General features: G+C 42.5%; 1 protein-coding gene across 1 annotated transcript in view; it reads left to right on the top strand.

Moving 5' to 3' along the window:
- Window positions 1-27,394, top strand: part of SNX31 (sorting nexin 31) — a 33,363-nt gene extending 5,969 nt beyond the window's left edge. Inside the window, 14 exon segments of the mRNA XM_065053499.1 lie at window positions 4,206-4,323; window positions 6,205-6,252; window positions 6,725-6,729; window positions 8,411-8,501; window positions 10,115-10,148; window positions 10,150-10,200; window positions 12,077-12,146; window positions 12,721-12,813; window positions 13,485-13,536; window positions 13,539-13,675; window positions 14,457-14,540; window positions 16,371-16,448; window positions 17,468-17,527; window positions 26,073-27,394. Of these exon segments, the coding sequence (XP_064909571.1) occupies window positions 4,206-4,323; window positions 6,205-6,252; window positions 6,725-6,729; window positions 8,411-8,501; window positions 10,115-10,148; window positions 10,150-10,200; window positions 12,077-12,146; window positions 12,721-12,813; window positions 13,485-13,536; window positions 13,539-13,675; window positions 14,457-14,540; window positions 16,371-16,448; window positions 17,468-17,527; window positions 26,073-26,168 (1,017 nt within the window). The 3' untranslated portion in view covers window positions 26,169-27,394.
- The last annotated feature ends 271 nt before the right edge of the window (window positions 27,395-27,665 follow it).

The raw sequence follows: 27,665 nt of genomic DNA, 5'->3' as shown, positions 1-27,665 counted from the left end.
GTTAGTGCTCAGCTGTACAAGCAACCTGGCAGGTAACGAGTGAGAAGCAGCAGAGGGACCGCACTGCAGGTGGTGATGAACGGGAAGCAGTCAGTGGCCTACTGCCACCACAGCTATGTACTGAGCACAGATCTGTCTGCAGGTAAAAACAGTGCAGATTTTATAAGAGAAACATTCAGCTTTAGTAGAATGAGAAGACAGGAAACCAGAGGTGAATGAGATTACTAGGCTATATATTTTTTTTTCTTAAAAATTCTACTGCTGGCTTACCTTTCATTGAGAGAGAATAGTAGTCTGCGAGAGCTTGCTCGATTTCTTGGCTTGTCTTAAAAGCAGCAGTATTGAAACTTCTAGCTGAAGAAATTTGTACATGTCACTGACTGAAACAGAAGATGCAAAGGAAAAATCAAACTGAATTTAAGACCTTTTTGATCCTTGCCCTGCATTTTCTTCTGAACGGGGTTATGAAGGGTGTGCCAAGACCAGCACCCCCTGGAGTGGGAGTGCTGTGCAAGGACCATGGCTTTACTGCAGCTGCCTGACAGTGTTGGATGGGACTTGTCTGTATCTGCACTCAGCACCACACCAGCCAGCTGTATCACTCTGATCATATCTAACAGGGCAAACTTTTCAAGCGTGGACAAGCCCAAGCTGGTTAACCCTGCTTTCCACACCCCTCTTTTTGCCCAGCACCTTCACCTGTTGCATAGGTTACGATTTGCTCCTTACCCCAGGCATGCTGTGGCTGTTTCCCCAGCAACCCAGTCTCATGAGCAAAGCTGTCAGGGGACAGTGGGGCTCCCAACACACGGGGAAGCAGCTTGGCACAATAGATGCTTTGCTTGAAACAAACATTACTGGAATATTTACCAACACTGCTGTTTAGCAGAGTTGAACAACCTAACCTGTAACCCCTCTGGCCCTTCACTCTTCCAAACTCTGCAAACTTGGCCAGTGACCAAGCTGAAGAGACAGATTCAGTATATGCTCTACTACCTCCAGCCTCTGAAGACTAATGTCATGGTTCTTGCAAGGAAGTCATTAACAAGATGAGACTGTTGTGCCTGTGACATGTCTTTTCCTTTGCCAGATGAAAGATGGTATGAACAGGTACATATATCCCTATCAGTCTCATTTTAATGCAGCTCATCTATATCCTTGAAGGTAATGTGAGATCATTGTCTGTGTATCAGGTACCCATGGAGTAATGTGGTGCATTCAGGAGGAAGCTGTGAGGACAGACAGTCATGCGTTTATGGAAAGAGTAAGATATATTTCCTCGCAGCAGCAGAGGTTTTGAGTTAGGGATCTAGGTGGGTGACCTTTTCTAGTCTGTGGTGCTGGTAACCAGCAGCTTTTAGCATGAGCAAAAGGATGCAGGTGTTGGTGAAAGGACAGATGAAAAGTTTCTGATTACTTGAGCAAGTAGAGCTAACAGGTATCTGATAACAGGCAAAAAGCAGTGTTCTTCTGTGATCCTTCATCAAAAGACTCCGATGTGGTTTTCCTTCTGAGGAGCAAGCATGAGGCCAAGGACTGCATACCATAAGAGAGCTGTGGTGCATGTGCTGTTCAAAGTGTAGGTAAATCATTATCCAGAAACCTACAGATGTTACCAGAAATCAAAGCTGGTCTGATCATGGGCTGCATCTTCTTGGATAGAGCCCCTTTCTCTGACCATGCAGCCTCTCCTTCTCTGCACAGTTGCACATGCTTATCCTTGTGCATGCAGTGGAGGAATGCACACTCTATATGCACTGGCAGTAACTCGCCAATGTGTTTGGATGTGTATGTACAGAAACAGAAGTCAGGCTGAGGATCTGTGATTTCAGCACTGCTCTAAAATTGTTATTTCTTTTGTATTAAACCAGGTTGGGTTTCTTATTTATGAACATCTATTTCAAAAGTGCAGCTGTGAGAAATGCAGTCATGTGAGAAGTTCTCATACTTTCAGACTTCTACTGTGTGCTGGCTGGGTGAAAGGCTTCTGGCATAGGAAGCTTTGAAGAATTGTAATTCAAGGATGTCTGTTTTATTTTTGTTTCAACATTAAGATGCAATTCAATCCCCTGACCTGCTGTTCTTTTTGAAGGTGATGTAGTAAGGATCCTCCATTCTCACCCTTTTTTCTTTTTGTGGTCCATGTTGCTTAGCTGAGCAATAAATCCATTGAGAACTTGCAGGGGGTTCAGAGTGGTGTAGACTTCTGTTAAAACAAAATCACTCAACTTTTCTAACAGAAAACTGGGAGGGAAAAATATATATATAGATATTTTTTATTATTTTTCTTCTGTGACAAAGCTATGTAAGAGGTATCTTATTTTGGGGTTTGTGTTTTTGTTGGTTTTTTGGCTTGTTTGTTTCTTTGTGCATGTTTTTAATTGTTCTTTTCATTAGACAAAAAAAAAAGAGAAAATCCCTCACCAGCTCTGTATTATTCTGTGTTCTTATATTAATGACTGAGCTGTGCTTCAAGCTACTGGGGCAGGCCACGTGGAGAGTAGGCAGCAGTTCGCGATGTTTCAGGAGATTTTACCACAGGTAATAGTGACAGTGTTAAGGGAAGGTTCAAGTGTCCCAAGTCTAGTTACATGGCGTGTTCCCTGAATTTTAAGAGCAAAAGTGTGGGAAATTTGAAAGGTACTACTGAATGTGTACTGTTGTCAAAATAGAGGTTTTAATGTTGGTGCCTGTTTTGAGTAGATGACAGTGACTCTACTGCTTTTTCCAAAACTAAAATAGCAGCTTGGGAGAGAACCTGAACTTTTCTGACCCCCTACTGCAAATTTCTTTCAAAAGTATCCTTCTGTAAATTTTGGAAGTGGTTGGTATTGCCATGTGCACTCACTAAATAGATTATCAATAACACCGATAAATGCTCATCCCTTTGTGTTAAACTTGTGCTGGATTCTGTTGTGTTATTTTAGGGACATGTCTGTATTTGTGTTTCGTCCCTTAGCACTGTCTTCTCCTGCCTTACAGACTGCACTGTTTCCTCCTTTTGTTTTTATGCAAGTAGTTTGGGGTTTTTTTTTAATCTCAACAATGCTTTTCTGATGAGAGGCTAAACAAATATTTATAACGCTGAACAATATGTGGAGTTTCTGACATGGACAGTTCTGCCTTCTGGGGTAAAAGCATGTGATAAAAGGAAAAAATCCACAAACCCAACAGTTTCAGATAATTCTTATTTTTTGGTTTGCTGTGTCATAGCCACATTAGGAGAACAGCAATTAAAAAATGCAGATCAGTAGAGAATTTGCCCCCAAGACCATGGAATGAAGCTGTGCCTATAGTCCAGTAGAGTCAAATAAGAGAAATTAAAGCAGCTTTTAAATTATGACTATGGAAGCCACTGGTTTAAGTATTAAACAGTGATACTTAATGTGACCATTCTACATGGGACTGAGATTTTCTTTTCTCTAATGCATCTTTTCTTGTAGATCCTCAACTTGCCTACTAACATGTTGCTTTACTTGCCTACTAACATGTGTGTGCTTTACTGCTAATCTGGCTGCGTTTATCATCACCCGACAGCCAACAAATCTGGCTTCTGTATTTAAATTTTCCTGATTGCATATCACCCTTGTATTATATCTAGACATAAGATTTTCTGAGGTCGCGTGCTGTGAAGCCTGTTTTCTCATGACCTAAATGCTTCTAGGTTTCTTTGCATCTTCTCTCTGTTTGCAGTGGTTTTGAATCTTGGGTGCTCGCACTATGCCCAGTATTCCAGTAGCAGTGGCTCTGGGGTATTAAGGTACCATCACCTCATGATTCTCACCAGAGATTTTCCTGTTTATAGGCACAGGGGTGCATTTTTTTCCTTCTGGTAAGACTGTGGCTTTGAATACTCACATGCAGCTGGTTATCCACCTCCTCTTATTGGTGTCTCTGCTTTGTAGGACAGTAACTGTCGTTCCTACAGATACTGAGACACTAAGTAACCTGTGCTCACCTTAACATCGAGGTGACCCCCCTCTAATTCTGCAGTATCTTCCCACTTGCTGTTCTGCATATGTTGTTGGGTTTTTTTTCCGTCACCTGCAAGTTTTAACAGTAATTTTGGTAACTTACTGTTTAGAAAACTGTATTCTCAATTGTTTATTTTACTAGAGTAAACAGGGAAATGGAGCATCAGCATCTTCAGAAGGGCTCCAGCAATATGGAAAGCAATAAAACAGTGTTCTGTTTCTATCTAACAGGATACATTTAAGATCCAAACCCAGAGAGCCTTTCTGGATGTTTATCTCGCCGATAGCAGCAATATTAGACTTGGTATCCAGACATCGGACACTGCAGAAAGAATATTAGAGATAATGGGTTTCTAGAATTGTGTTGAAATTTTCCATTTGTGAGAAGTGGTCAAGAATTAAGATAATTTCAGTCAGGAAAGGTTAACACTCCCTATTTGAAGACATACAATAATGTCTTCTGTGTTTTTTGAGGGGCTTACAGTAGCGGGGTGGGGGAGGGCATTGCTGATTTTTGCAGATGACCTTTTTTGGTTTTTATATTTGTCCATAATTTATCTGTTCTTAATGTTATGTCCCCTCTGCTTCTATGGCATTTGGCTGTCAAGTTCAGGTTTCCTTCATATATGATAGAATCAGAAAATACATACTATTCCTTTGGGGGGCACATTCTTAATTAATCCCTGCTTTCATTTAGCATAGTGTGGGTGAAAGTGCTTGACCACAGTAGTCAGAAATGGTCTAGTCCTGGCTTCTTTCTTAGCTGGTGCACTTCTGTTAAAACTTACTGTGCAACTGCTATGTCTTGTTTTCCTGTGTGCTTCTCCCCGTACTTGTTCCGTGTCTCCTGATGTTCGCTGTGAAGCTGCTTCCTTTGCAATGTTGGTGCAGCTCTAGCGCTGCAGCTCTGGCGTGGCTGTAACAGCTGGTGTCATGTGTAAACAACTGCTAGTTACATTTTGAAACCAGTAGCAGCCAAGTGTTGCTTACAGAACTGGCTGGCTTGTGTTTGAAACTTTCAGCTGGGATTCCCTCCTTGCGCCAGGAGAGGAGGAGCAGCAGCAGCTCTGCGTGTTTCGTGTGTTTATTTGCAGGTGTGTGTGTGCATGAGGGAGGCTGAAGCTCAGTTGCTCCTCCTAATCTTAACAGCAATAACAAAGCCTGCACCTGCCAGATGGGTGCTCTTCTTTGTCGTGGGAATGGGAAACTTCCTCTCATCATACAGAAAATTGTGTACTGTATTTCTGTTGTGCCTTTGCAATCTGAGTTGTGGAGGTAGTTCTCAGCTGGCTATAGATATCACAGTATCACAGTATGTTTGGGATTGGAAGGGACCTCAAAAGATCATCCAGTCCAATCCCCCTGCTGGAGCAGGAACACCTGGATGAGGTTACACAGGAACATGTCCAGGCGGGTTTTGAATGTCTCCAGAGAAGGAGACTCCACAACCTCCCTGGGCAGCCTGTTCCAGTGTCTGTCACCCTCACTGAGAAGAAGTTTTTTCTCAGATTTAAGCAGAACCTCTTGTGTTCCAGCTTGATCCCATTACCCCTTGTCCTATCATTGTTTGCCACCGAGAAGAGCCTGGCTCCATCCTCATGGCACTCACCCTTTATATATTTATAAACATTAATGAGGTCCCGCCTTAGTCTCCTCTTCTCCAAACTAAAGAGACCCAGCTCCCTCAGCCTTTCTTCATAAGGGAGGTGCTCCACTCCCTTAATCATCTTGGTTGCCCTACGCTGGACTCTCTTCAGCAGTTCCCTGTCCTGGAACTGAGGGACCAAGAACTGGACACAATATTCCAGATGTGGTCTCACCAGGGCGGAGTAGAGGGGAAGGAGGACCTCTCTTGATCTACTAACCACCCCCCTTCTAATACACCCCAGGATGCCATTGGCCTTCCTGGCCACAAGGGCACAGTGCTGGCTCATGGTCATCCTGTTGTCCACCAGGACCCCCAGGTCCCTTTCCCCTACACTGCTCTCTAATATGTAATTTCCCAACCTATACTGGAACCTGGGGTTGTTCCTGCCCAGATGCAGGACTCTACACTTGCCCTTGTTAAATTTCCTTAGGTTATTCCCCGCCCAACTCTCCAGCCTGTACAAGTGAGCTGAATGTGTATTCAGCTCACTTGTCAAGCTGAGGTGTGTTAGTCTGGCCCCAGAACACAAGGTGTCTGTGGGTAGTTACCACGTAACCCCTCACTGGCTTTGTTCTGCCACAGAGTTTGCACCACCCGAGGCAATGCTGGGACCAGGTCTTCCAGGGGAAGGTAAGTGCTGAAGTTGGCCTTAGACCCTGCAACAGGAGACTTTTGGGGTGGGAGATGCTGAAGGTAAAAAGTGTTGGGGGTGGCAAGGAATTTTGATTTGATGAGAGGGAAGTAGGTGCTAATAGGGTGGAAGAGGTAGGGAGACATTTTTAGATAGGAGACTTGCATAGGGACATTGAGTAAGGAAAGGGTTTGCTAATATAATTTTTAAAATACTAATAATTTGGGCTTGATAAACTTGTAAGTTTTGCAGTGGGTCCTGGTAATTTCCAAGCCAGACAATGGTGTTGTATGTTACTTTGTATATTGCATTTATAGATGTTTAATGTTCATGTGGCACTTTAAAGAATCAATGATATTTGAAATGCTGCATGCACAATTTCTTGTGGTCTTAAAGATGAGATAGGACTCTTAGGGATTATTTAGCTTTCGTCATTGTAAATGTGTTACCACATTCACTGTTCTTTTGCAGGGGAGGTAGATTTTGCATCTGTCACTCCCTAATGTCCTAGTGTTCAGGCAGCATATACTACCTTGTGTTCTGATCCAAGAAATAAAATATGTCAAAATCCTACTGAGTCTGAGATCTGTATTTGACATTGCTGGGAAATGCCATCTGGTATGCTTGGTATTATGCTACTAAGGGATAACATGTTGAAGCTCTGGCTGATTTCTTAAAGTAATTTGTGGGGACTTCTTAGCACAGAGACAAACAGAATGAAAAATGGTGGTGCCAATATTCACTTTATCTTTTGTGTTTGGACTTTGAAACTTTCTTCCGTCATACGTGGTGTCTGAACTGAGTGTGAGACAAGTGATTTTTATGCTCTGCTGCCCTCTCCGGTAACAGCCCTGATATTAACAAGTATAAGCAAAACCTCATGAAGGTGTTCTTTAATTTTAACTTGGAACAATTCTTCCCAAACTATATTTAGCTTGATATTTTTTGTGGTTTTTTTCCCCCATGCACAAATCATGTGTGCTTTTTAAACCAGCCAATACTGCTGGAGAGAACCCTTCTGAACTGTAGCAATGAGTGAATTGACCACGCTGTCACTGTGACACAGAGCTGGAAGTGTTTCAGGGTTGCCACCCTTTGGAAAAAGGCTGAAAGCCAGTACTTCCACCGTGTGCTCAGAGAAAGAAAGTCCAGCTTCTCTGCCCAAAGCATGACTCCTCTCTCAGGCTGCACAGTCTGCCAGATTTGCTGTGACAGGAGTGTGTTCTCAGGGGTGGAGAGTTTTCTTATGGTTGCCCCACCACTTCCCTGAGTGAACTCAGGAGATTATGGTCACTGCAAAATTTAGGAATGCTCTGGTGGCATTGTGCTCTTCTATGTTATGGCTTCTTGAACTTATGCTTTGATTTTTCAGGACCTAAAACAGAACAAGACAACTTCCCCAAGCTGATTCAGTGTTTTTTGTCCTCACCTCTGCCTGATTTTTCTGTCCCTGCTATCCCATTGTGCAGCTGGTCCTGCAGATAATTTCTGCATTTTTCTGTTGGTGCTACTTCTACCCTCTTTCAGAAAAGATGTAGAGAGACCACAGCAAACTAAAAACAATCCACATCTCAAGGTGGATAGGATTTTTTTCTCCTTATGCACTGTCAATAATGAAAGCTCAACAGAGCTCAAGTCTGCTCACGTCAGAAGCCTTCACACAGAGTTGTAGAACCCTACAAGTAAGACTGGTGCTTTCAGTAAAGGGGCAGAACATCTAGATATTTCCTAGAAAAAGCAGAGAACTCTCTCAGCTTGGAAAACACACAAATCCTGTAAAAAAATGTATCTGTGATGCTCATTAACAATGTTGTTAGTTCAGAGTATACAGTACTTACTGTACAACAGGATTTGAGGATTTAGTAGTAAAGGTCTGGAATAACGTGGCAGATGCCTTGCATTAGAGAATACTTAAATGCATGGCAGAGTAGAAAACATTTTCTATTTTATTACATTTTTATGTTCCTTTGAAACTTTTGAAACTCCTCACAAACTGACATGCTACAATATGGGAATGGTTGTATTTGCTTTTAAATGGGCAGTTAGATGGGCCAGAAGGGAAAATTTAAAAACAATTAAGTTACATTAACAGGTACTGAACATTTCTTCCATATTCATGCTAATGGATAGCTAAGCTTCTGACCTTTATTTTGAAAGGTTACATTGTACAAGATGGAGCTATCAAGAGAATTAATAAAATATTTTAGCTTATTTTTCTTTTAAGATCGTGATGGTGGAGCTCTATCTGGTAAGTTTTACAAGGTACTTAACTTAGCCTTCCCTTGGAATTTATTTTTCTTTTTAATTGGCTACAGTGAGTGAGTCTGAGCAGAGCTTGCATGAGCGTGCTGAGGCTGGGAACTCGTCCTGCCTAATAAAACCCCTCAAGGCCTCTGCCCACAGGGCTTGGAAAGAGGGGCAGGGGGGAGCAAAGTACAGCAATGAGTCGTGTGCTGCAGGGGTGAGACTTTCACATATGAATATCATATCCTTTTCAGTTGACAAGATGTAGCAACTTTATCACATGGGAACTTCTGGATAGGCGTTCAATCAGATGGCCTTACCTACATAAAACCGTTCTTAATTTACAGATCACATGCTGAGTTTAACAATGGGACAGGAAACTCTTTTGTTATATTTATAAACAACGTCTGTGGCTAACTTTCCTTAATATCATTACAAGTTTCCTTTCTTAGCTGATAGAAACTTAATTGTAACCATGATGGTACTGGGCAAGCCGCAAATCATGGTTGTGAGTCTCTTTATGGTCATACAACATGAAGGGGCTTTTGTGTCCCTGTTGGCTTGATGTCCGGTTTGGGCGGGTGTGTGGATGGGGCCAGGTCTAGGCTGGGGACCAGGCTGGTCTCAGGCCAGGCCAGGGAAGGGAACAGTCTCTGCTGTTGGCCAGAGCGAAGCGAGGCATTGCAGCCTCTCTGCAGGCTTGACAAGTCATTTTGCTTTTTTTCAGTCTTCCCAATGGCATAAAGATGTTAATGCTCTTCGGAACCTTTTCAAGGTGAAGGTCCAGTTGTAGATTTGGGCTTACTCACTGGAACAGGAACTTTCATGTCTGTGTCTTGTCTTATTTATCATTCCCCTGCCCCCTTCTCTCAGGCTGCGAAAGGTATCTGAGTACTCAGAATCCCTGGCTGTTAGTACATCTCTAACGTGTCTGGATACAACGGATTTTATATGCTCTTCTACTGCAGTTCCAGATGGATTTATTTTGCCTTGTATTGTGGTATAATTAAATACACAGGAGAATAGACAAGTTTTTCAGTTGATTACATTTCTATGCATATTTGATATTCCTCATAAATCCATCAAGTTCAGTTGTAACCCACTGCCTAAAATCACATGTTAAGCGTTCTGCTGAATTGTGCTATTGCCTTAGAAATAAATGTTTGCAGGCGTGGGCCTTTAGACATAAAATTTTTAAAAAGTGCGCAGGAAAGCAGTGACCTCTGGAGAGTGACGTGCTTTTCTTGCTGTGCATTAGTTACAGGGCTCTTGCCTGGTGTTGCACTCAAGAAAAGCACAAGTCCTAGAAGTCTGCCATCCACACGTCCTTTAAATGCAGAAACAGCTATACTGCTTCGCTGAGTTTTGAGTGAAGGACATTCCATAAGAGTGTGGTTTAAGGGAGATATTCTATAATTAATGGAGCTATATAAGTTTAGACTCGGAAGTGAGGAAGATAGCTAACCTGTCACCTTACTTTACCCCAGAATTTATATTGGTTAAGTTTTTTTTTTCTCCTCCAAAAGCACGTTGCTAGCCGGCACTAGCTGATCTAATGCAAGTACCTGGACTGTTTCACTAGATTTCACCAAATGTCTCTGTTTTTTCTTTTCCCAGTGGTGAAAAAATTGGCAGACTTTGAACTTCCTTATGAGTCTTCAGAGCATGAAAGAGTTGCACTGTAAGCTTGGGATCAGAAAGTGGTGAGCAAGAAGCCTAAGAGAAACTACCAAGTTGTGTGATGACTACTATATAAGCAGAGAAAGATATCCCTTGAATAACTTGGTTACAAAGTCTTCAGACCTCAGCAGCTTGACTGTTTTTCTCTGAGGCCAATTTGTTAATGGGATTGACTGATTTCTGTGGCCATGTATGTTTTAAATTTTATCACTGTCATATTCCTGAGGTGTCCTTTACTGCAGCTAGCTTCTCTCTTTCAGAATCTATAGAGAGGTGCTTTGTGGCTGCTTGCCTCCTAATTTTTATACCTGCATAATGCAGTGACCACAAATGGGAATATAACTGTAAACAAGACAGAAGAGAACTCTGAGTTCTGAGTTGCAAGCTGCAACTCTGGGCAGAGATGGATTATTTTCTATCTTAAGTGCTTGTTTCTATATACTAATACACAAAATACCTGAGGCCATAGTTTGAGCATTTATTTTGGCAAGTGGTCTGGCCTGAGCAGCGATGCACTCTTCCCCTTTCATTTGCTCACACCCTGGGCTCTTCTTCACTCATGCTGGTAGAACTGTGTGGGCAGACAAGGTGAACTGGACTGGTGAGCTAACCTGGCCTAAAAATAAATTGCTGGCTGTTTATTTTTTGGTTTTGCTGACCTATTCTTGGCCTGGATCAGTCCCCCAGTCTTGTTTGCTGTGCAGCAAACGGTTGTGCTGACTTGTGGGTGAGAATAAACCCCGGGGACAGGGAGTCTGGTGCCAAAGTCACTTGTCACACAGTGCCCTGAGGGTGCAGTTAGGCAGTAGAGCTGAGCCAGTTTAATTGGCTCACTGCTGTGGTTGTGATCTGGTCTCCTTCTCCCTACAATGAAAAAGAAAAAAGGGGAATATTTTTGCATGTTTAGTGATTTGCATTGACTGCATCAATGTCAGAGCAAGGACCATGGTTGGGAGCAGCAGAGGAAGAACAGACCATGCCTGTTGGTGGCAGTGAGCAAGGCTGCTTGGCTTGAAGCTACACAGAAACCTGTTGTTTCATACTTGCAGCTTGTCTGGTTTAAATCTACTAGGCTAGACCTTGGCCTCTACAAAGCTTTCTCTGTTTCCCTCTGCGTGCCCTTATAAAGTAGAGAAGCTAGCAGCCTAATGAAAGCACTGTGTGGTACTAAGCTGTGACAAAGTGACTGTCTGAGTAGATACTTCTCCAGCCAGCACCGCTCAAAGCTCAGAGGTGGTAAGTGGCAGATCCTGGGTTGGTCCTGGGCTGCAGGAGTGGATCAGCCCTACAGTGTGAGTAGTAACAGCTGTAACAGCGATGGAGCCTGTGCTGCTCTGTTTGTGCTGTCACATAGACCTACGCAAGCTGCTTGTCAATAAAATGGCTCAAGCTAGCTGTTGCAGCGGGGCATTTGGATAACTGAATATTTAACTTGGTTTGCCGCTGTCCAGATCTGATCCTGCAGCAGTTCAGCAGTGGCTGGTACTGCAGCTGCTGTACCCAGCTTGGGGCTGGGTCTGATGTGTCAGCACTGCAGCGTGGCACTGCCTGCTCTGAGAGCCCTGCTGGCTCTGATGAGGGCAAACCCTGACTTGTCTAGGAAAGAAGGAGGAAAGCTTTAGTTCTGAGTTGTGACTTATGTTTGGTACCATCAAATTCAAAGTGGAGAGACTGAATAACCTGATTTCCATTCTGCTACAATGGATAAAGAATGAATATAGTACACACTTTAAGGGCACAACTGGTGTTTGGTCGGTTGTGTGGATTTTTTTGTTTTTCTGTTTGTAATGAGATCTTTCTGGATTGGGCTCCCATTATATTTGGCTGAAAAATCAAAATGCCATATTTAGAAGCATATAGTAATATTTTACTACTTTTTTTTCCTCTGGCATGGAAAAGGTATATGGGCCCTTCTCTTGATATGCTGCTGATGGATTGTAGAGCTTCGCTGAATTTGCTATATATTCAGGTAAAACTGAATAGTCTTCGGAATTTTAAAAGCTAGCTTTTCCACATTATTGTTTAAATTATTTTTTACCTTTTTTTTTAATTAATCTTTTGTACAAATTTTTGAAACATTTGTAAATGGTTGGTTCCTGTTTAACATTGCTTTGTTGGGCTTTTCTAAGTGCTGGGTATAGCTGTTGTTGATCACATTTTGTTTTTCCCAAACTCATACACTAGAGATTTTAACTCACCTATGTTTTCTACATGTGAAAAGTATTGCACAAAAAGGACATATTTAGGTGTCTGTCCACTCTGGCTTTATGTATATGTATTTATCTGAATATCCTGTGTGTAGGCCCTCTGCTATAATATGACAGCATTTGTATTCCGAACAGTAGGTACGCTGAGTTTTAGTAGCTTTGAAAACTATTAATTCAGGAGGAAATAACAGTGTAGAGTGAACTTGTCACAAAATCAAAGGACTTAAAGAAAAAAATAGAAACACCCAAAAAAACAAACTTTGTGTTTGAGTGTTTGTTTGTGAAACTAAATACATTTTTACTGACTTTTTTGCTATTTTTAAAAATTCTTTTAAGGCAATCCAGGAAGTTAAGAAGAATTGAGTTAAACCAACAGAATGGCAGATGAAAGAACTTAAATTTCTACAATAAAATGCAAACAAAGTAAAGGTAAAATGGTATTTTAAAAACAATATGAAGAGATCAAAGGAGTGATTTTTTTGAAGCAATGATACTAGAGTCTGTAACTTTAAAATTAGGGTATGGTTTTGTGGAGTGGTTTGAGCTAGAGGCCCAGATCTCCCATCTTCTAGTCAGATACTGGAGCCACCAAATTGAAAAGGAGGTTCCCATCTCTGCTGGCATTTTAAAACACCCCAACAGAATCACTTGGATCCCTTCTATAAAGAAGTTTTTAACTGTGAATCCTAATTGTCTTTATTTGCTAAACTTGGGCGCAAAGGTTTGTCATCCAGTTTAAGAAATCAGATGGAAATTCAGGCTGCTGGGACTGCTGTTCTCAGTATTTCTTACTGGTTAGTTTTATTTCTTCCCATCATCATATCTGATAAGCACCCGAAAGACTCAGCTCATCATATCCAGTGCTAAAAAAAACCCAAACAATCAAGTTTCTAAGTCTGGACTGTGAGAGTTGTTCTCTGAATCAAGCATTGACATACTGTGGTCAATCTGTGTCCTTCCAGGAGAAAAAGTAGTAGGAATCTGAAAGATTTGCCTTACAGCTCTTTTTTAGGCCTGCCTTCCCCCTGCCCCGCCTCGCCATTTACTAGATTTCACTTGTCTTCACAGAAAATTGCTTTAGTTCTGTCTTTTTGGTGCAGTTTCTGGAGCTCATTCAAGTGTAGTTCTATGGATATGTACGGCTTGATCCTTGCGTCCAGAAGAAGGCTGCTCAGCTGACATCTATGTTGGGAATAATGAGATTAACTGCTGCATAAAACTGCCTACTAACCAAACCAAAGAGGTCAGCTTCAAAATCAACCGGTTAAGAAGCTGGCAGGTTACTTTTCTTGTAAGTACTGATTTTGTATCTGAATTCACTTTCTCTTCATGAAAACTACAGTTATCGGGGGGAGGGCAGGTCTCAGGGGAAGGAGGTGATCTGTTTTACATTCCTGCGATCTGGTCATATTCCTCTTCAAACTTGTCCTGAAACACAGACATGAGGGAGAAATGTTTTACAATGAGGGTGGTGAAGCACTGGCCCAGGTTGCCCAGAGAGGTGGTAGATGCCCCATCCCTGGAGACATCCCAGGCCAGGCTGGACAGGGCTCTGAGCAACCTGATCTGGTTGCAGATGTCCCTGCTCATTGCAGGGGGTTTGGACTAGATGAGCTTTGAAGGTCCCTTCCAACCCAAACTGTTCTGATTATTCCCTTGGTGGCCTGTACAGCAGTAAACCATCTAGCCTTACTCTGCAATGTTTTCACCCTTCCCTGGCATTCCATGTCATACTTTACCTGCCCCTGTGCTTTCCTGTTGGAGGCAGAGTTGGCAGAGGATTTTGTGTGGGAGCAAAAGAACTGCTTTAGCCACCTTTATACTTGTAGAGACTCTCCCATCCTACCTCCCACTTGCTCCCTCCCCCAGAAATGTTCTGGTACAGATCTTCAGCTCGTTTATTTATATACTGTATAAAATGAACCTGATTGACTAATTCTGATTTAGAGCTGAACACCTTAATGCTGTTTTTAGTTGTTTCTTCTGTTCATTGGTTGGTTTGGGGTGTTGTGTTTTGTGTGTGGGATTTTTGGCTTTTTTTTCTGTTTTGTTTTTTCCAGGGTGCTACAAAGGATGGTGATGAAGATGCCCTGGAGCTCAGATTTTAGTACAATGATTCAGGCACATTGCAGTGGGTAATTTTATACACAAACCAGGTTAGTTTTCAGTCGTTTTAGGAAAGGGTCAGAGTAAAAAATAATCTTACAGCCATAGGGGATCTTCAGAAATGCTTAGTCTATCTCTACCAGAGTGCAGCAGCTATGCTTTCAAGCAGCTTAGCCTAGGGACAGAGTTATCTGGGGACAAGCATTTGAGTTTCTAGCATAAGGGGAAGATTTTTTTTTTCTCCATTGAAAAGAAATGTCTAGCACTTGGCAACAAGCCTGGGATGGAGTGTGGAAGGGTGTTGTTTATTTACTGGACTCAATAAGTACTCAAAGACAATAACTGATCAGACCCACCTGAGGTCAAGGGCTTCCATTTTCCACAAAAAATTTTACTGTTTGAATATAAGCCATATTAACACACGTTAATGGAGGGTGTGAGTATGTGGCATCATTAGTATCTTTTACACATAAATAATTCTTAAATAAGGTTTTATAGGGTGCTATTCCTCCCACTATTTTCAGGCAATTCTTTAAAGAGAAAGGTATCCAGGAATTCATCCATCTGTGGTTATGCTGCTTAGCAAATAATCTATACTCTGTAGTATCAAAGGCAGAACCAGTCTCAGTTTAGGTACAGAGCTTCTATAAAAAGTATAGAGCCTGTTACTCAACTGCCTCTCTTGCCTCTGAGACCCACCCAGCAGCAGACAGGCTTTGCCAAGCAAAATCAAAATGCTTAATTTCTGACACATGACTTCTGAAGTCTGGGGTGATGATGCACTTCATACAGCTATTTAGTAAGTGTTAATTTCCTGGCACTCTTAAGTTTCATGAGATAATGAGTCATAAGCAGTAAGCTTTGTAGTTCCTTTGCTGTTGGAGAACAACAACAAAAAAATTAGAATTACCTCAGAATTAAGTCTCCTGTGAAAGCTATTGGGGTTGTACTTGATGTAGTTGACTTGTTGATTAGAAAACCTGTGTCCCACTTTCCTCAGAAGTGTGAGGAAGAGCTAAAGGCCAGAAATGTGCTACTGCGTGGACGAAACAAGGGTTTGATCCAAGAGCCCACTGCAGAAAATGGAAAGACTGGGTGCTTTGGAGCTTAGTCAGAGACGGCTCCCCCCTCCAGCAGTGATCTTATAGGATATTTTGTCTGATTCATCTCTTGGTGCTTGATGCTCTACCTGAGATGCTTCCTTTTGGAGAGAAAGCAGTAGGGTACACCTCCCAGGCACAATTCAGACCTCAAGCCGGGCTGCATCATCCCAAGGAGTTGTACATGCTCATCAGAGAGCACAGGAACGAAGAACAACTCTACCCCTCAGAGAGGTGACTCCGCTAGATACCCAGTGTGTGGTATGAATGTGTACTGCTCCATTAAAATTAACTCATGTGGCTGTGAGCTGGTCTACAAACAGTTGTGGCCATCTTGTGTAACCACCAGGGCTTTGATTTTCAGCAGTGCTGTGTGCCTGAGAACTCAGGCTTGCTTCATTTGTTGTTTTTGATGCTGATAGTGCTGTGTTTGATGAACCTTACTCAGCCTTTGGTGTAATTTAGCAGCCTTTAAGGTAGGAACCACGGACAAATAGAGAGAATAACTTGCCTCACAAAACCAGTCAAAATTTCTTATTCTCTACTCAGATCAGTGCCGTGAGGGTTAGTCATGCTGAGGATGGGCTTCAAGCAACTGCAGCTAGTTCTGTGCACTGTAAGGGTGTTGTTAAGCACAGAGTAAAATGAACTGAATTAGGGAAGTAATGGTTCAGTAAATTGTAATTTTGGATTGTGATTTTCTGGTGGAGGAGGAATGGAAGAGTCAAGTGCATCTTTTAATAGAAGAAATCAGAATGTTCTCTGGTTTATCCTCTTTAGGCCTTTTTGCTCAGTAGCTGCTTGAAGAAAATTATTTCAGAACAGATGATGAAGGCAGCCAAAGGAGGCCAAGAAATGGTGAGCATGTGTGTATGGTAGTATCTGAATTTGTATTCAAAAGAAATAAGTCTGCTACTCTATCATTCTTTCAAATGTGCTGAGAGAGGTCCCATTGAGGAAAAGGTTCTTGCATGTTCCAGCATTTCAGTACAGAGTTAATTAACTAAAAACTACATTTTTACTTATTTTTACTGAAATAATATTCTGAATGTTAAATGTGGTTTATCATCACAGTTTTAACAATCTGTTTTGCATCTTCTCTCCTTGACTTTAAGTTTTGCTGCATATGATAAAGGATATTTGTGGCATAATTTTTGCATGTTCTGCACTACCCTGTTGTCTCCATTTCTGGCTTTTACTTTTTCACCACTTCACTTGCTTGCTCCATCTGCTGCAATGTTAGGCCAATTCGAGGTCTGTGACTTTCACACTGAGAAACTTTGTGTTTTCAACAGAAGTTTTAATAAAACAAAAATCTGCTTTGTAGCTAAAATATTTCTGCTCTTTTGTGTAGGCCTTTATGGATGAAAATATGTTTAGATGCTTGTTATTTTTAAAAATTATTTCCATCATTAATAATGCCTTTGTTTAACCTTGTGATATTCAAAAGTTTTGAATGTCTGCTAACTGAAAATTTCTGAAGAGAAATAAGGAACATGTGTGATCTTCTAGACCCGTGCTGATTACAGTGAGCAGTGAGGCAATTAACAGCATGTTATTGCATAGCTTTAAGCTATAAGTGATTCAGAAGAAAAAAACAATTTTCATTTTGGAAAATATTTGGTGTTTCTCATTCTAAGTTTATTTGTAACTTAATAATTAAGATGAGCATTCATTACTTAACTGCTCAGCTATTGATAGTAGTCAGGTAGCTTGGACTAAAACAGAATGATGAGAGAAGGGTAAATATGCCAGTTCTTTTCCTACACTACTTCCACTGGGTTTACCTGAATGCTGATTTGCTCAGTGTATTTTGTTAGAGTACTTGGGAGAGCATTCAAGTTTTATTGTAAGTTTAAAGTTTTCAATCTGTTTAGCAGATCAAGATGCCCGAGTCCATGAAAAACAGTAAGAAACCCAGCATCCAACAGAAGCAGGTTAGTGAGTGTCTCCAAAATGTAAATACAGTGTGTCTTGCTTGCTAGTGGTGTTTAGCCCAACCTCTGTTTTTCTGGTTAGGCAGACTACTAATAAATGTGGCAGGAACTTCTTTGGATAGGAAAAGGAGTTAAACTTGAATTTTGGAAGAAAAAAGAGGGCAAGAAATAGACATGAATAAAAAATATAGTTTGGCTTTAATGACAACTTGCTTCATTTTATTTGCTTGTTGCAAGTATTCTGAATGAGACATTTGAAGTTTACAGAAGGCCAGAATGTATACAGGTATCGTGTGTATATCCATGCGCAGCTGTTGATGTAGTTTATAGCCTATACTTGGATGCTGCACCAAGATTGTTCATGTGTTCATTTTTCCCTGTAGCTGGGAGTTCTGTCCATGTAGAAAATGTTACCTATCTATACATATACATTTCTATCATGTAAAAGATGTTCAAAAGACGTAAAAGATGTTCATTTGCTGAAATCAGTATTCATAGCTAATAGTTCCTGAATAGCTGAATGGCTAAAAGATGTTGCTTTTCCAAGTCATTTGTTGAATATGAAATAATGGAAAGGGAATAATATAAAGTGAATTAAAATGAATACCTCTATTACAGTGTCTGATCGGCCAAAGGAGAAATATTTCTAAAAGAGAAAACCAAAATCCAATCTGAATTCAGAAAAAAGTAATGTTGCTATATCTTCAGAAAGAGCATTAAGCACAATCACTAACTCATTTTCAATAAGCAAATTGATTAACCCTCGTGGTGGGTTTTCTTGCCCCTTTATTTGAAGTGCTCTGTACTTGTCAATGCCGGAGACAAGATTCAAGATTAGGTGGAGCCTTTGGTCTTCACAAATAATTTGCAAACGATAAGGAAGGAGACAGCACTTTCTGAACAGACTTGCATCTGTGATGAAGTCTGAAGGATGTGGTTCAGTGGCCTTGCTGTGGCACAGCTTTAGCAAGGACTAAGTTGTGTGGCACTCTGGGGCTGAGGCACCTGTTCTGACTCGAACATGCTTTAAAATACATCCTTGGTTGTGAGAGGAACTGTGAATGCTCCTTCTGAATTTTTGTGAGGAGAGCAGCTTTGGACAGGGCAACATAAACCCACCGACCTAATCAGCTGTGCTGTGCTGGTGCAGTGTTGGCCTGCTGATGTGAAACTCGGTGAAATAAGAAAATCACAGCTGATAATTAGAACGGAATTGTTTGATAAAGCAACTCAATGTACACTGTTGCGTTAAACAGCGATGGCATGGTGTGCTGTGCCTCATCTTATGCAGCAACTTTAAACTGGATTAGATCTTAATGCACCAAGCTGTGTTATTAGACAAGACAATCGATCACAGAATCACAGAATGTCAGAGGTTGGAAGGTACTTCAAAAAATCATCTAGTCCAATCCCCCCACCAGAGCAGGAACATTTATATGAGGCTACACAGGAATGTGTCCAGACGGGTTCTGAATGTCTCCAGAGAAGGAGACTCCACAACCTCCCTGGGCAGCCTGTTCCAGTGCTCTGTCACTCTCACTGAGAAGAAGTTTCTTCTCAAATTTAAGTGGAACCTCCTGTGTTCCAGTTGGAACCCATTACCCCTTGTCCTACCATTGTTTGTCACCAAGAAGAGCCTGGCTCCATCCTCGTGACACTCACCCTTTGTATATTTGTAAACATTAATAAGGTCACCCCTCAGTCTCCTCTTCTCCAAGCTAAAGAGACCCAGCTCCCTCAGCCTTTCTTCATAAGGCAGATGCTCCACTCCTTTAATCATCTTTGTTGCCCTGTGCTGGACTCTCTCCAGCAGTTCTCTGTCCTTCTGGAACTGAGGGGCCCAGAACTGGACACAATATACCAGATGTGGTCTCACCACCATATACAAGACTTCCCTTTAATATTCCTCTGTTTCTCTTTGGAAGACACTTGAAAAATGTATTAAAAGTGTATCTTTGCGCATTCGCAGTTGAAAAAGTTGTTTGAGTTGGGTCTTCATAATTTTGTCATTAGTATCCCTAAGAGTCTTACAAGTTTTTGCTCTGAGTTGGCGGAAAGTTTGAGTTCTGTCCAAAGACTCTGAAAATTTACACCAAATATTTTCTGCTGACTCATGAAATGAAAAACTTAACTTTGGTTTTCTTTGTGATCCTGTAGCAGTATCTTGATACTACTAGATCAGCATAACAGCCTGTAAATTCTTGTTTGAATAATTTAGTGCACCAGTAAGATTTAGTAGGAAAATCGAGAACAATCTTTTGAATTGAGATTAAAATCATGTAACTAGTATGCAATAGGTAGACTTTGCAAATAGTGAGGCTGTGCTGTACAATGTGCCTGCATCTAGGCAATTTTGCTGTTATGTCTTTTAGAAACCTTTAAAAAAGCTAAGAAATAACTTCCACAGAGATAATCTATGCAAAATGTGGTTCCAGTTTTCTAATGCCTTACTGTTGTCATTGCAATATGGTTGCCATAGCTTTGTGATGGACCGTTTTAGTAGGGTTTTTCAGGACATTTGCTTTACAAATATATATCAAAATGCCATGTTGCAAGAGGCAGAAGAAAAATCTGTGTCATAAATTTTCCTAGTACAATAGAAAACTGCTGATACTTGCAATGTAAGGATATAGTTTGCCTGCTTATACCTTGGGTGCTTATAATTTGCCTGCTTATACCTGTCAGGTGACGTGCTGGTAGGAAGTTTCAGACAGTACATGATAGCCTTTAGGAAAAGTAGAGTGCCGCGATTGAAAGACGGGGACGCAACTTGATGCAAGCGAAGTGTCCACTTTATTGCTCTTTACACAGTCCTTTTATACTGTTACATACATTACAATCACTATCGTGGATTATACTGATTGGTATACCAACTAATTAGTTCATACATATTACAAAAGCTGAGCTCATGATAGGTTAGTAAGAGAGCATGCATATCTTATCTTAGTTCCTTGTGGCTACGTGCCCTACGTGCTGGGAAGGCTCTGCATTCCTCACTGTAACAAGATCCTGTTGCTCGACCACCAGTTCCTGTTCTTTGTTCTTACATCCACATGTTGTAACTTTTCACGACCCTTAGTAATTTTCCATGCTAACACAACAGGTCCAGTAGCTAGAACTAGCATATTAACTATAGATATATATTTTTGCTAATATCCTATAAGCCTAGATAACCCACATCTCCCCCTTTTTGTTTTCAAACATTTGCTTCTTCCCAAGGTCGGCGTCCAACTAGTTCGAGGACGTCTTGCTTCACCAACATTTCTGTACTGGGAGTTTTCGGGAGGTCTTGTGCTTGTACAAGAAAAATCTTATTTACTGAAGCGGCTATCGACTTTTGTAAGCACTGCAAAATACATGGAATCGTTAGTAATAATACACAAATTCTACAAATCCACGGATTACATTTTTCACATTGGAGACATTTAAGCTCCCATTTGTTAACCTCTGGAACAGAATTCATTCAATTATTGATCGGTAGGGTCTTCTATATCAGTCGCAGGATCAGGCCCAGGAATGTCTTCAGGAGGCTGCTGCAATGTTTCTCGAAAAGGTCTCACATTCTTGGCTGGGATCCAACGGGGGCCTCTTTCTGTGGAGACACAAGCATAGCCTCTTCCCCACGTGACAAGGGGATAGGGTCCCATTACTTTACCTGTTTCGGGGTCCCGGATCAATACTGGCGGCTTAATCTTGGGTTCAAAAAAGGTGTTTGTGCTAAAATGACGAACTACTGGAGGATTGCTGTCTAACAGGGAACAATTCAAAAAATTAAAAACATACAAGGCTTTCTGTATTCGCTCCTCTGGTGTAGCAGCCCCCATTCCCCCTTTTTGTTTTAATAACAGGCGTTTTAAGGTTTGGTGAGATCGTTCTATCAAAGCTTGTCCCGTAGGAGAATGAGGGATACCTGTAATGTGTGATATACCCCAAGAGGCAAAAAAGGTCGTTAAGGTTTTAGATACATACGCGGGGCCATTGTCAGTTTTAATTTGAGAGGGTACCCCTAAAGTAGCAAAGGCGCGCATCAGATGTTTTTGCACATCGCGTGCTTTTTCTCCTACATGACAGGAGGCAAATAACATTCCGGAAAATGTATCAATAGAGCAATGAACAAACTTTAAACGATCAAATTCAGCAAAATGAGTGACATCTGTTTGCCAGAGTTGAAGGCTTTGTAGCCCTCTGGGGTTAACTCCTTCTGCTATAGAAGGGAAAGAGTGCCTTTGACAATCAGGACACACCGCAATGATATTATGGGCTTGTTGTATAGTGAGGTCAAATTGACGCTTAAGGCCTGCAGCATTTTGATGAAAAAAGGAGAGGCTGAGTCGAGCTTGCGCTAATCGATCTGGTAACACCTGCACCGGTAGCGTAAGCAAATCCGCTTGTCGGTTCCCTTCTGCAATAAAACCCGGTAGAGAAGTGTGAGATCGGACATGCATAATAAAATAAGGGTGAAGACGGGAATCTAACAGGAAGATGAGTTCTTGTAACAAATTGAACAGTGCCGTATGAGAAACATCCCGTAGCACAGAAGCTTCTGCTCAGCTAACAATTCCTGCAACATAAGCAGAATCAGTGATTATATTGAGAGGAATAGACCATTTTCGAAACACTCGAACAACTGCAGACAATTCTACTATTTGAGGAGAACCCTGCACAGTCTCTACATCTGAGCTCCACCGTTCCCGATGGTCATCCCACCAAAGGATAACAGACTTGTGAGATTTGCCAGACCCATCCGTGAATACAGTGAGGGCTTGTAAAGGCTGGTCACTCCGCTTTGGAATAGGTAAAAGGTGAAAATCAATGCTTAACAGTTTGTGAGAAGGCGGATGAGAAGTGAGTTGGCCTGCATAGCCAGTTAGAGCTCTGCCTAGTGCATCTGATTGTTGTTGTAACCATTGCAAGTAAACACTTGTTACCGGCATACATATAAGGGCGAAGTCCGTGCCCGCCAGGGTAAGTAATCGCTGTCGAGCCCTGATGATTAAAGATGCAAACATTTCATGTTGGGTAGAAATTGTCTTTGTGGCTTGGTTAGGTAAAAAAATCCATTCAATGATCAGTAAAGGGTCAGTTTTCTGGCAGTCCCATTGGAAAATAAGTGCATGAGGCTGTCTAGCAGGATTAAGGATGATTAATTGAAAAGGCAATTCTGGTTCCCATCGATGCGCTTGTCTGGAGGCGATCGCTGCCGCAGCTTTATGCAAGGAAGCTATGGCTTCAGGAGTAAGAGTTCGCGGAGCGTTTAAGTCCGAGCTTCCTTTAAGCATTTCGAATAGGGGACGAAGGTCCGCACTAGTGATTCCTAACAATGGTCTGACCCAACTGATTGTACCCAGCAGTTTTTGCACGTCATGTAAATTCTTTACATTCGCCTGTATCTGTAAGGGTTGCGGGGTAACAGTCTGAGCCCTTATACGCCATCCTAAGTATTTCCAAGGTGGCATTTTTTGAATTTTTTCTGGTGCAATACAGAGGTCTGCTGACTTTACAGCAGCCACAACAAGGGCTACAGCTTCCTCCATGACTTCATGGTGCTGTGCTGCCACTAGAATGTCATCCATATAATGATATAACAATGCAGCAGGTACTGCAGTTCTGACAGGACTAAGTATTTTTGCTACATACCATTGGCATATTGTAGGGCTATTTTTCATTCCCTGCGGTAGCACAACCCACTGATATCTTTGCAAAGGAGCTTGCATGTTGACGCTTGGTACAGAAAAGGCAAATTTAGGGGCATCGTCTGGATGCAATGGAATGTTGAAAAAACAATCTTTGAGGTCTATGATGGTTAAATGCCAATCTCGAGGGATCATGGTAGGTGATGGAAGCCCAGGCTGCAGGGCCCCCATGTCTTCCATAGCGTCATTAATTTTTCTGAGGTCATGGAGCAAGCGCCACTTGCCAGTCAGTGGAGGCGGCGGGGGGGGAAAGGACCTGCAACTTTGGTAGGCAGTAAGTGAACAGAGGAGTCAAGTAGCGTTACTGTGTGGGCGGTTGCCAGGTCCAGGCCGGCGCTCCCTGCTGTTGCTGGGCGGAGACTGGAAACACTCCTGTTTCCCCCCCCGGCGTTTGTGGGGGCGCCGGTCGCGGAACTTGTGTCTGTGCGCGCCGCGGTCCCGCGCTCTGCGATCGGTTTCCCTGTATGGGGCGCCCTTGAGAGTCGTATTTAGATCGACATTGGTTAGCATAGTGGCGCCCTTTTTGGCACTTAGGACAAACTCGGGGTATTTGGGGTCGTTTCCCAGCATTGGCACTAAAGCAATCTTTTTTAAGGTGTCCCGGTTTTCCACACCCATAGCAGTTTCGCTGTGGGTCGGCGCCCATCGGGCCGTGCATGGCCGCAAAAGCAGCAGCCATGGCCTCATATTTATGATCCATAGTGCCAATTCTGTTACACGCCTCAATCATGTCAATCAAAGTGGGGTTTTGATTTGGAAGCGATTTTAAAAGTTTTTTGCGATCAGCGTTGGCATTTTCCACTGCTAATTTAAGTAATAGGATATCTCGAGCCTCGGTATTATCTATCTGCCGATCTAAGGCTTGTTTCAACCTGTCTATAACTTGCATATACGGCTCTCGGGGCTCTTGGGTGATATTAGTAAACGCTTTCTGAGGCTTTTGAGAATCAGGAACTTTCAATAAGGCCTTTTTCGCTTCCTCCCGGACCGCTTCTAAGGCTTCTCGGGGGATATCCCTTGCCTGGCCAGCTGGGTCTGCATGTTGCCCAGTCCCAGTGAGATGTTCTAAGGTTAAGGCAGCTAGGGCAGCATTCGCGTGTCCTGCATACCCCAACAAAACTGTCTGCAATCCCGTTCTCCATTGAGACTCCCACATTGTATATTGTGTTGGGGTTAATAACAATCGCGCGAGAGATTTTAAATCATGTGGGGTCATGACATATGTATCGAATACAGAAGATAAAAGGCTTGCAAAATAAGGAAAAGACAACCCGTGCTCAGTAACCGTACGACGCAACTCCTTAATCACTGAAAAGGACAATGCTTCCCATCGAGCCGCCCCCCCCCCTCCTTGATATATAACAGGCGCTACTATAGTTCTTGCTATCTCTAGCTCCCCCTCCTTTAATGCTTGGCGTTTGATCTCTCCCCAGGCATTATGAGGATCAGGAGGGAAAAGATCGGGTTCTTTTTCGGGATCAACAGGTCCGGGATCAAAGGGATCATCCTCCGGGGGATACCCCGCTGCACAGGCCAATGGGGGTGGTGACGGTAATGATGGTGCAGAGGGCTTTGTCTCCCCTTCTGAACCTCGTTGGCTCTGCTCTTGCGCTTTCACAGTCTCAAAAATTTTTCTCCAGCGTGGGAGCATATGTTGCGCTTCCTCATCTCCAGAGGTAGCTGCATCCCATAATTTCACCCCCACATCGTCCCAAAGTTCCCGGGTAAAAATCGAAGAAGCAGTAACTGTAGGGATCTTAACCTGGACCCATTTAAGGATCAGCTTGAGGTCCTGACCCGAAAGGGTTTTTCCCCCATGCTTCTTAAGTAAAGCTTTCATTAGTTCATAAACGTCTCTCTCAGGGGAAGACTCCTGATTCCCCATTTTGCTAGTTTCCCGCAGCTCACCTCTCGTTCCAGACGGAGGGATTGTTTGGCCGGCCGGCTTATCCTGCTTCCTTTCAGCAGCTCATTCCACGTTCTGCGGGACTCGCGACATGCCACCAGGTAGGCGGTTTTTCAATCCTCGGCGGTTTCGTCGCTGACGATCACGTCGGAGGTCACCAATTTGCCGCGATTGAGAGACGGGGACGCAACTTGATGCAAGCAAAGTGTCCACTTTATTGCTCTTTACACAGTCCTTTTATACTGTTACATACATTACAATCACTATCGTGGATTATACTGATTGGTATACCAACTAATTAGTTCATACATATTACAAAAGCTGAGCTCATGATAGGTTAGTAAGAGAGCATGCATATCTTATCTTAGTTCCTTGTGGCTAAGTGCCCTACGTGCTGGGAAGGCTCTGCATTCCTCACTGTAACAAGATCCTGTTGCTCGACCACCAGTTCCTGTTCTTTGTTCTTACATCCACATGTTGTAACTTTTCACGACCCTTAGTAATTTTCCATGCTAACACAACAGGTCCAGTAGCTAGAACTAGCATATTAACTATAGATATATATTTTTGCTAATATCCTATAAGCCTAGATAACCCACAGTAGAGTTGAAAGATGTTTTTTTTGTAGGTATTATGGTTAAAGAATGTGTGATTAGCAGTAGTCAGTCTAACTCAGAAGGCCTAGCAGGCAGGCAAAGTACCTCTAATGCCAAATAACACTGAGGCTGGCACATTTGGAACTGCTATTCAATCTGTACCACATTTACTACATTGCAATAAACCTTAAGAACAGAAACAACTCTTCTTGTGTCCTATTCCAGCAGGAAAAAAAAAAAATCTGTCATCTGTGCACCTGAATAGTGTTGTGTCAGATTTTCTAGCTTATGTTTCTATCTATAATTATTGAAATGCATATACTCTTAACTGTTTATTTGTTTCACTGCAGTTAGTGCATTTGGGTTTTACATCAAGGAAAAGATTTTTGGTTATGCCAAATGAAGAAGACTGTGTATCTGAGAAAATAAGAGAAGAGGACTTGTGATTAATTAATTTCAGATACTGTCTCTCAAAATCAGTTGTCCTGGAATAATAAAACTGTTGTTGAAACCTTGGATTATAAGGGCAAAAAAAAAATCTTCAGTGTAATTCCTCTGCCTTGTTCTTAATGGTGTTTACAACTGTGGCGAGACAGTTTGAATGGGTGCTGAGAATCTGGCAGTATCTTGCATACATGCTTTTTTGGCTTTTTTTCCCCCAGATTGAAATCAGTGGGGCAGAAAGGGGCAGGTTAATTAGAAATGATGCTATCATGTTAGCAGAGGAAAAAGTATTTATGTATCAGTTCATAATGTTTCTGTATGGGTGTAATTATTGCAGCTGAGCTGGCTCTTGCCACCCAGACATTGTCTGGAAAAAGCACCTATTTCCTATGATCATTTCCCTTCCCAGGACGGGTCATTCCTTTCAAGCAGAAACAACTGTTGAGGTGCCCTGGTTGCCCTCTTGAGATCCCCCCAGTGCTGATTCAAAAGCTGCTAGGCTTTGGAGAGTGGAGGTATTGGTGTGCTCGCTGGAACAGTGTGGGGAGGGCGGCCAGTTGCATGTATTTAACTGTGCATCAGAAATTGAGCTGTTTTATACTGGTGACATAGGGATAAGCAGATACCTGAGGTAGCGGCATAAGGTATGCACACCATTAACCACATCACTGCGTCATTTGCCAAATCCACAATACTCCATCCCAGCCTTGAAGTAGCTTAGATGCTTCTTACTCTCCTTGCTTTGAAAGGCAGGATCAGGTGTGAGTAAAGGATCAGCGAGTGAGCGGGGGAGGAAAAAAAAAGCCATACTAATGTTTTTGGGGAAGTTGAACAATTTCAGTTTTGTTTCTTTGTGTGGTTTTGGTTTGTTTGGGTTTTGTTGTTTTTGTTTTGGTTTGGGTTTTTTTTGGGGGGGTGAGTTGTTTTTTGTTACATTTTGGGTTTTGTTTTGGTTGGGTTTATTTTGTGGGTTTGTTTTGTTTTTTAATTCCCCGTTTACTTATCCTCACAGAACCTCCAGGTTTTGATTTTTTACCTTTCAGGTGTTTGTGGTGGTGTGGATTAGCACACACAGCGGTGTCACAAATAAAGCCCCCCTGAGAGGCAGAGCTTTGACAACTTCGTGGTGTTTCCTCTACTTAACAAAAAGTCAACTGTTAACGCTTTTGGAGGGTTTTTTATGTAAATCAGTGACTTGATTCTGTTCATTAAAGCTGTTTCCCCCTTCTGCTCGGCTGTTGTCCCGCCTGTCCCGTTCGTGTGTCTCTCTCGCTGTTCGTTCCCGGTGCTGGAGAGCGGAGGGGCCGGGGGGTCTGGACGCCCCGTTACAGCCCGAGCGGGCTCTGTACAGCTCATCACCCCGCTGCTGGCGGTCCGCACGCCGGCGGAGGAAGCGATTCGGAGCACAAGGCCGGGTTGTAAACAGCCTCTCGGAGCCCGCGCCCCACCCAGCCCGGCTCCGGGGCGGCGGCAGCTCCGCGACGAGCAGCCGCCTTTCC

Source organism: Columba livia, chromosome 2, assembly GCF_036013475.1.
Source record: "Columba livia isolate bColLiv1 breed racing homer chromosome 2, bColLiv1.pat.W.v2, whole genome shotgun sequence".
In the NCBI taxonomy this organism is placed as follows: Eukaryota; Metazoa; Chordata; class Aves; order Columbiformes; family Columbidae; genus Columba; species Columba livia.
The sequence above is the reverse complement of the archived record's forward strand: the minus strand, read 5'-3'. Positions and strand labels throughout refer to the sequence as shown.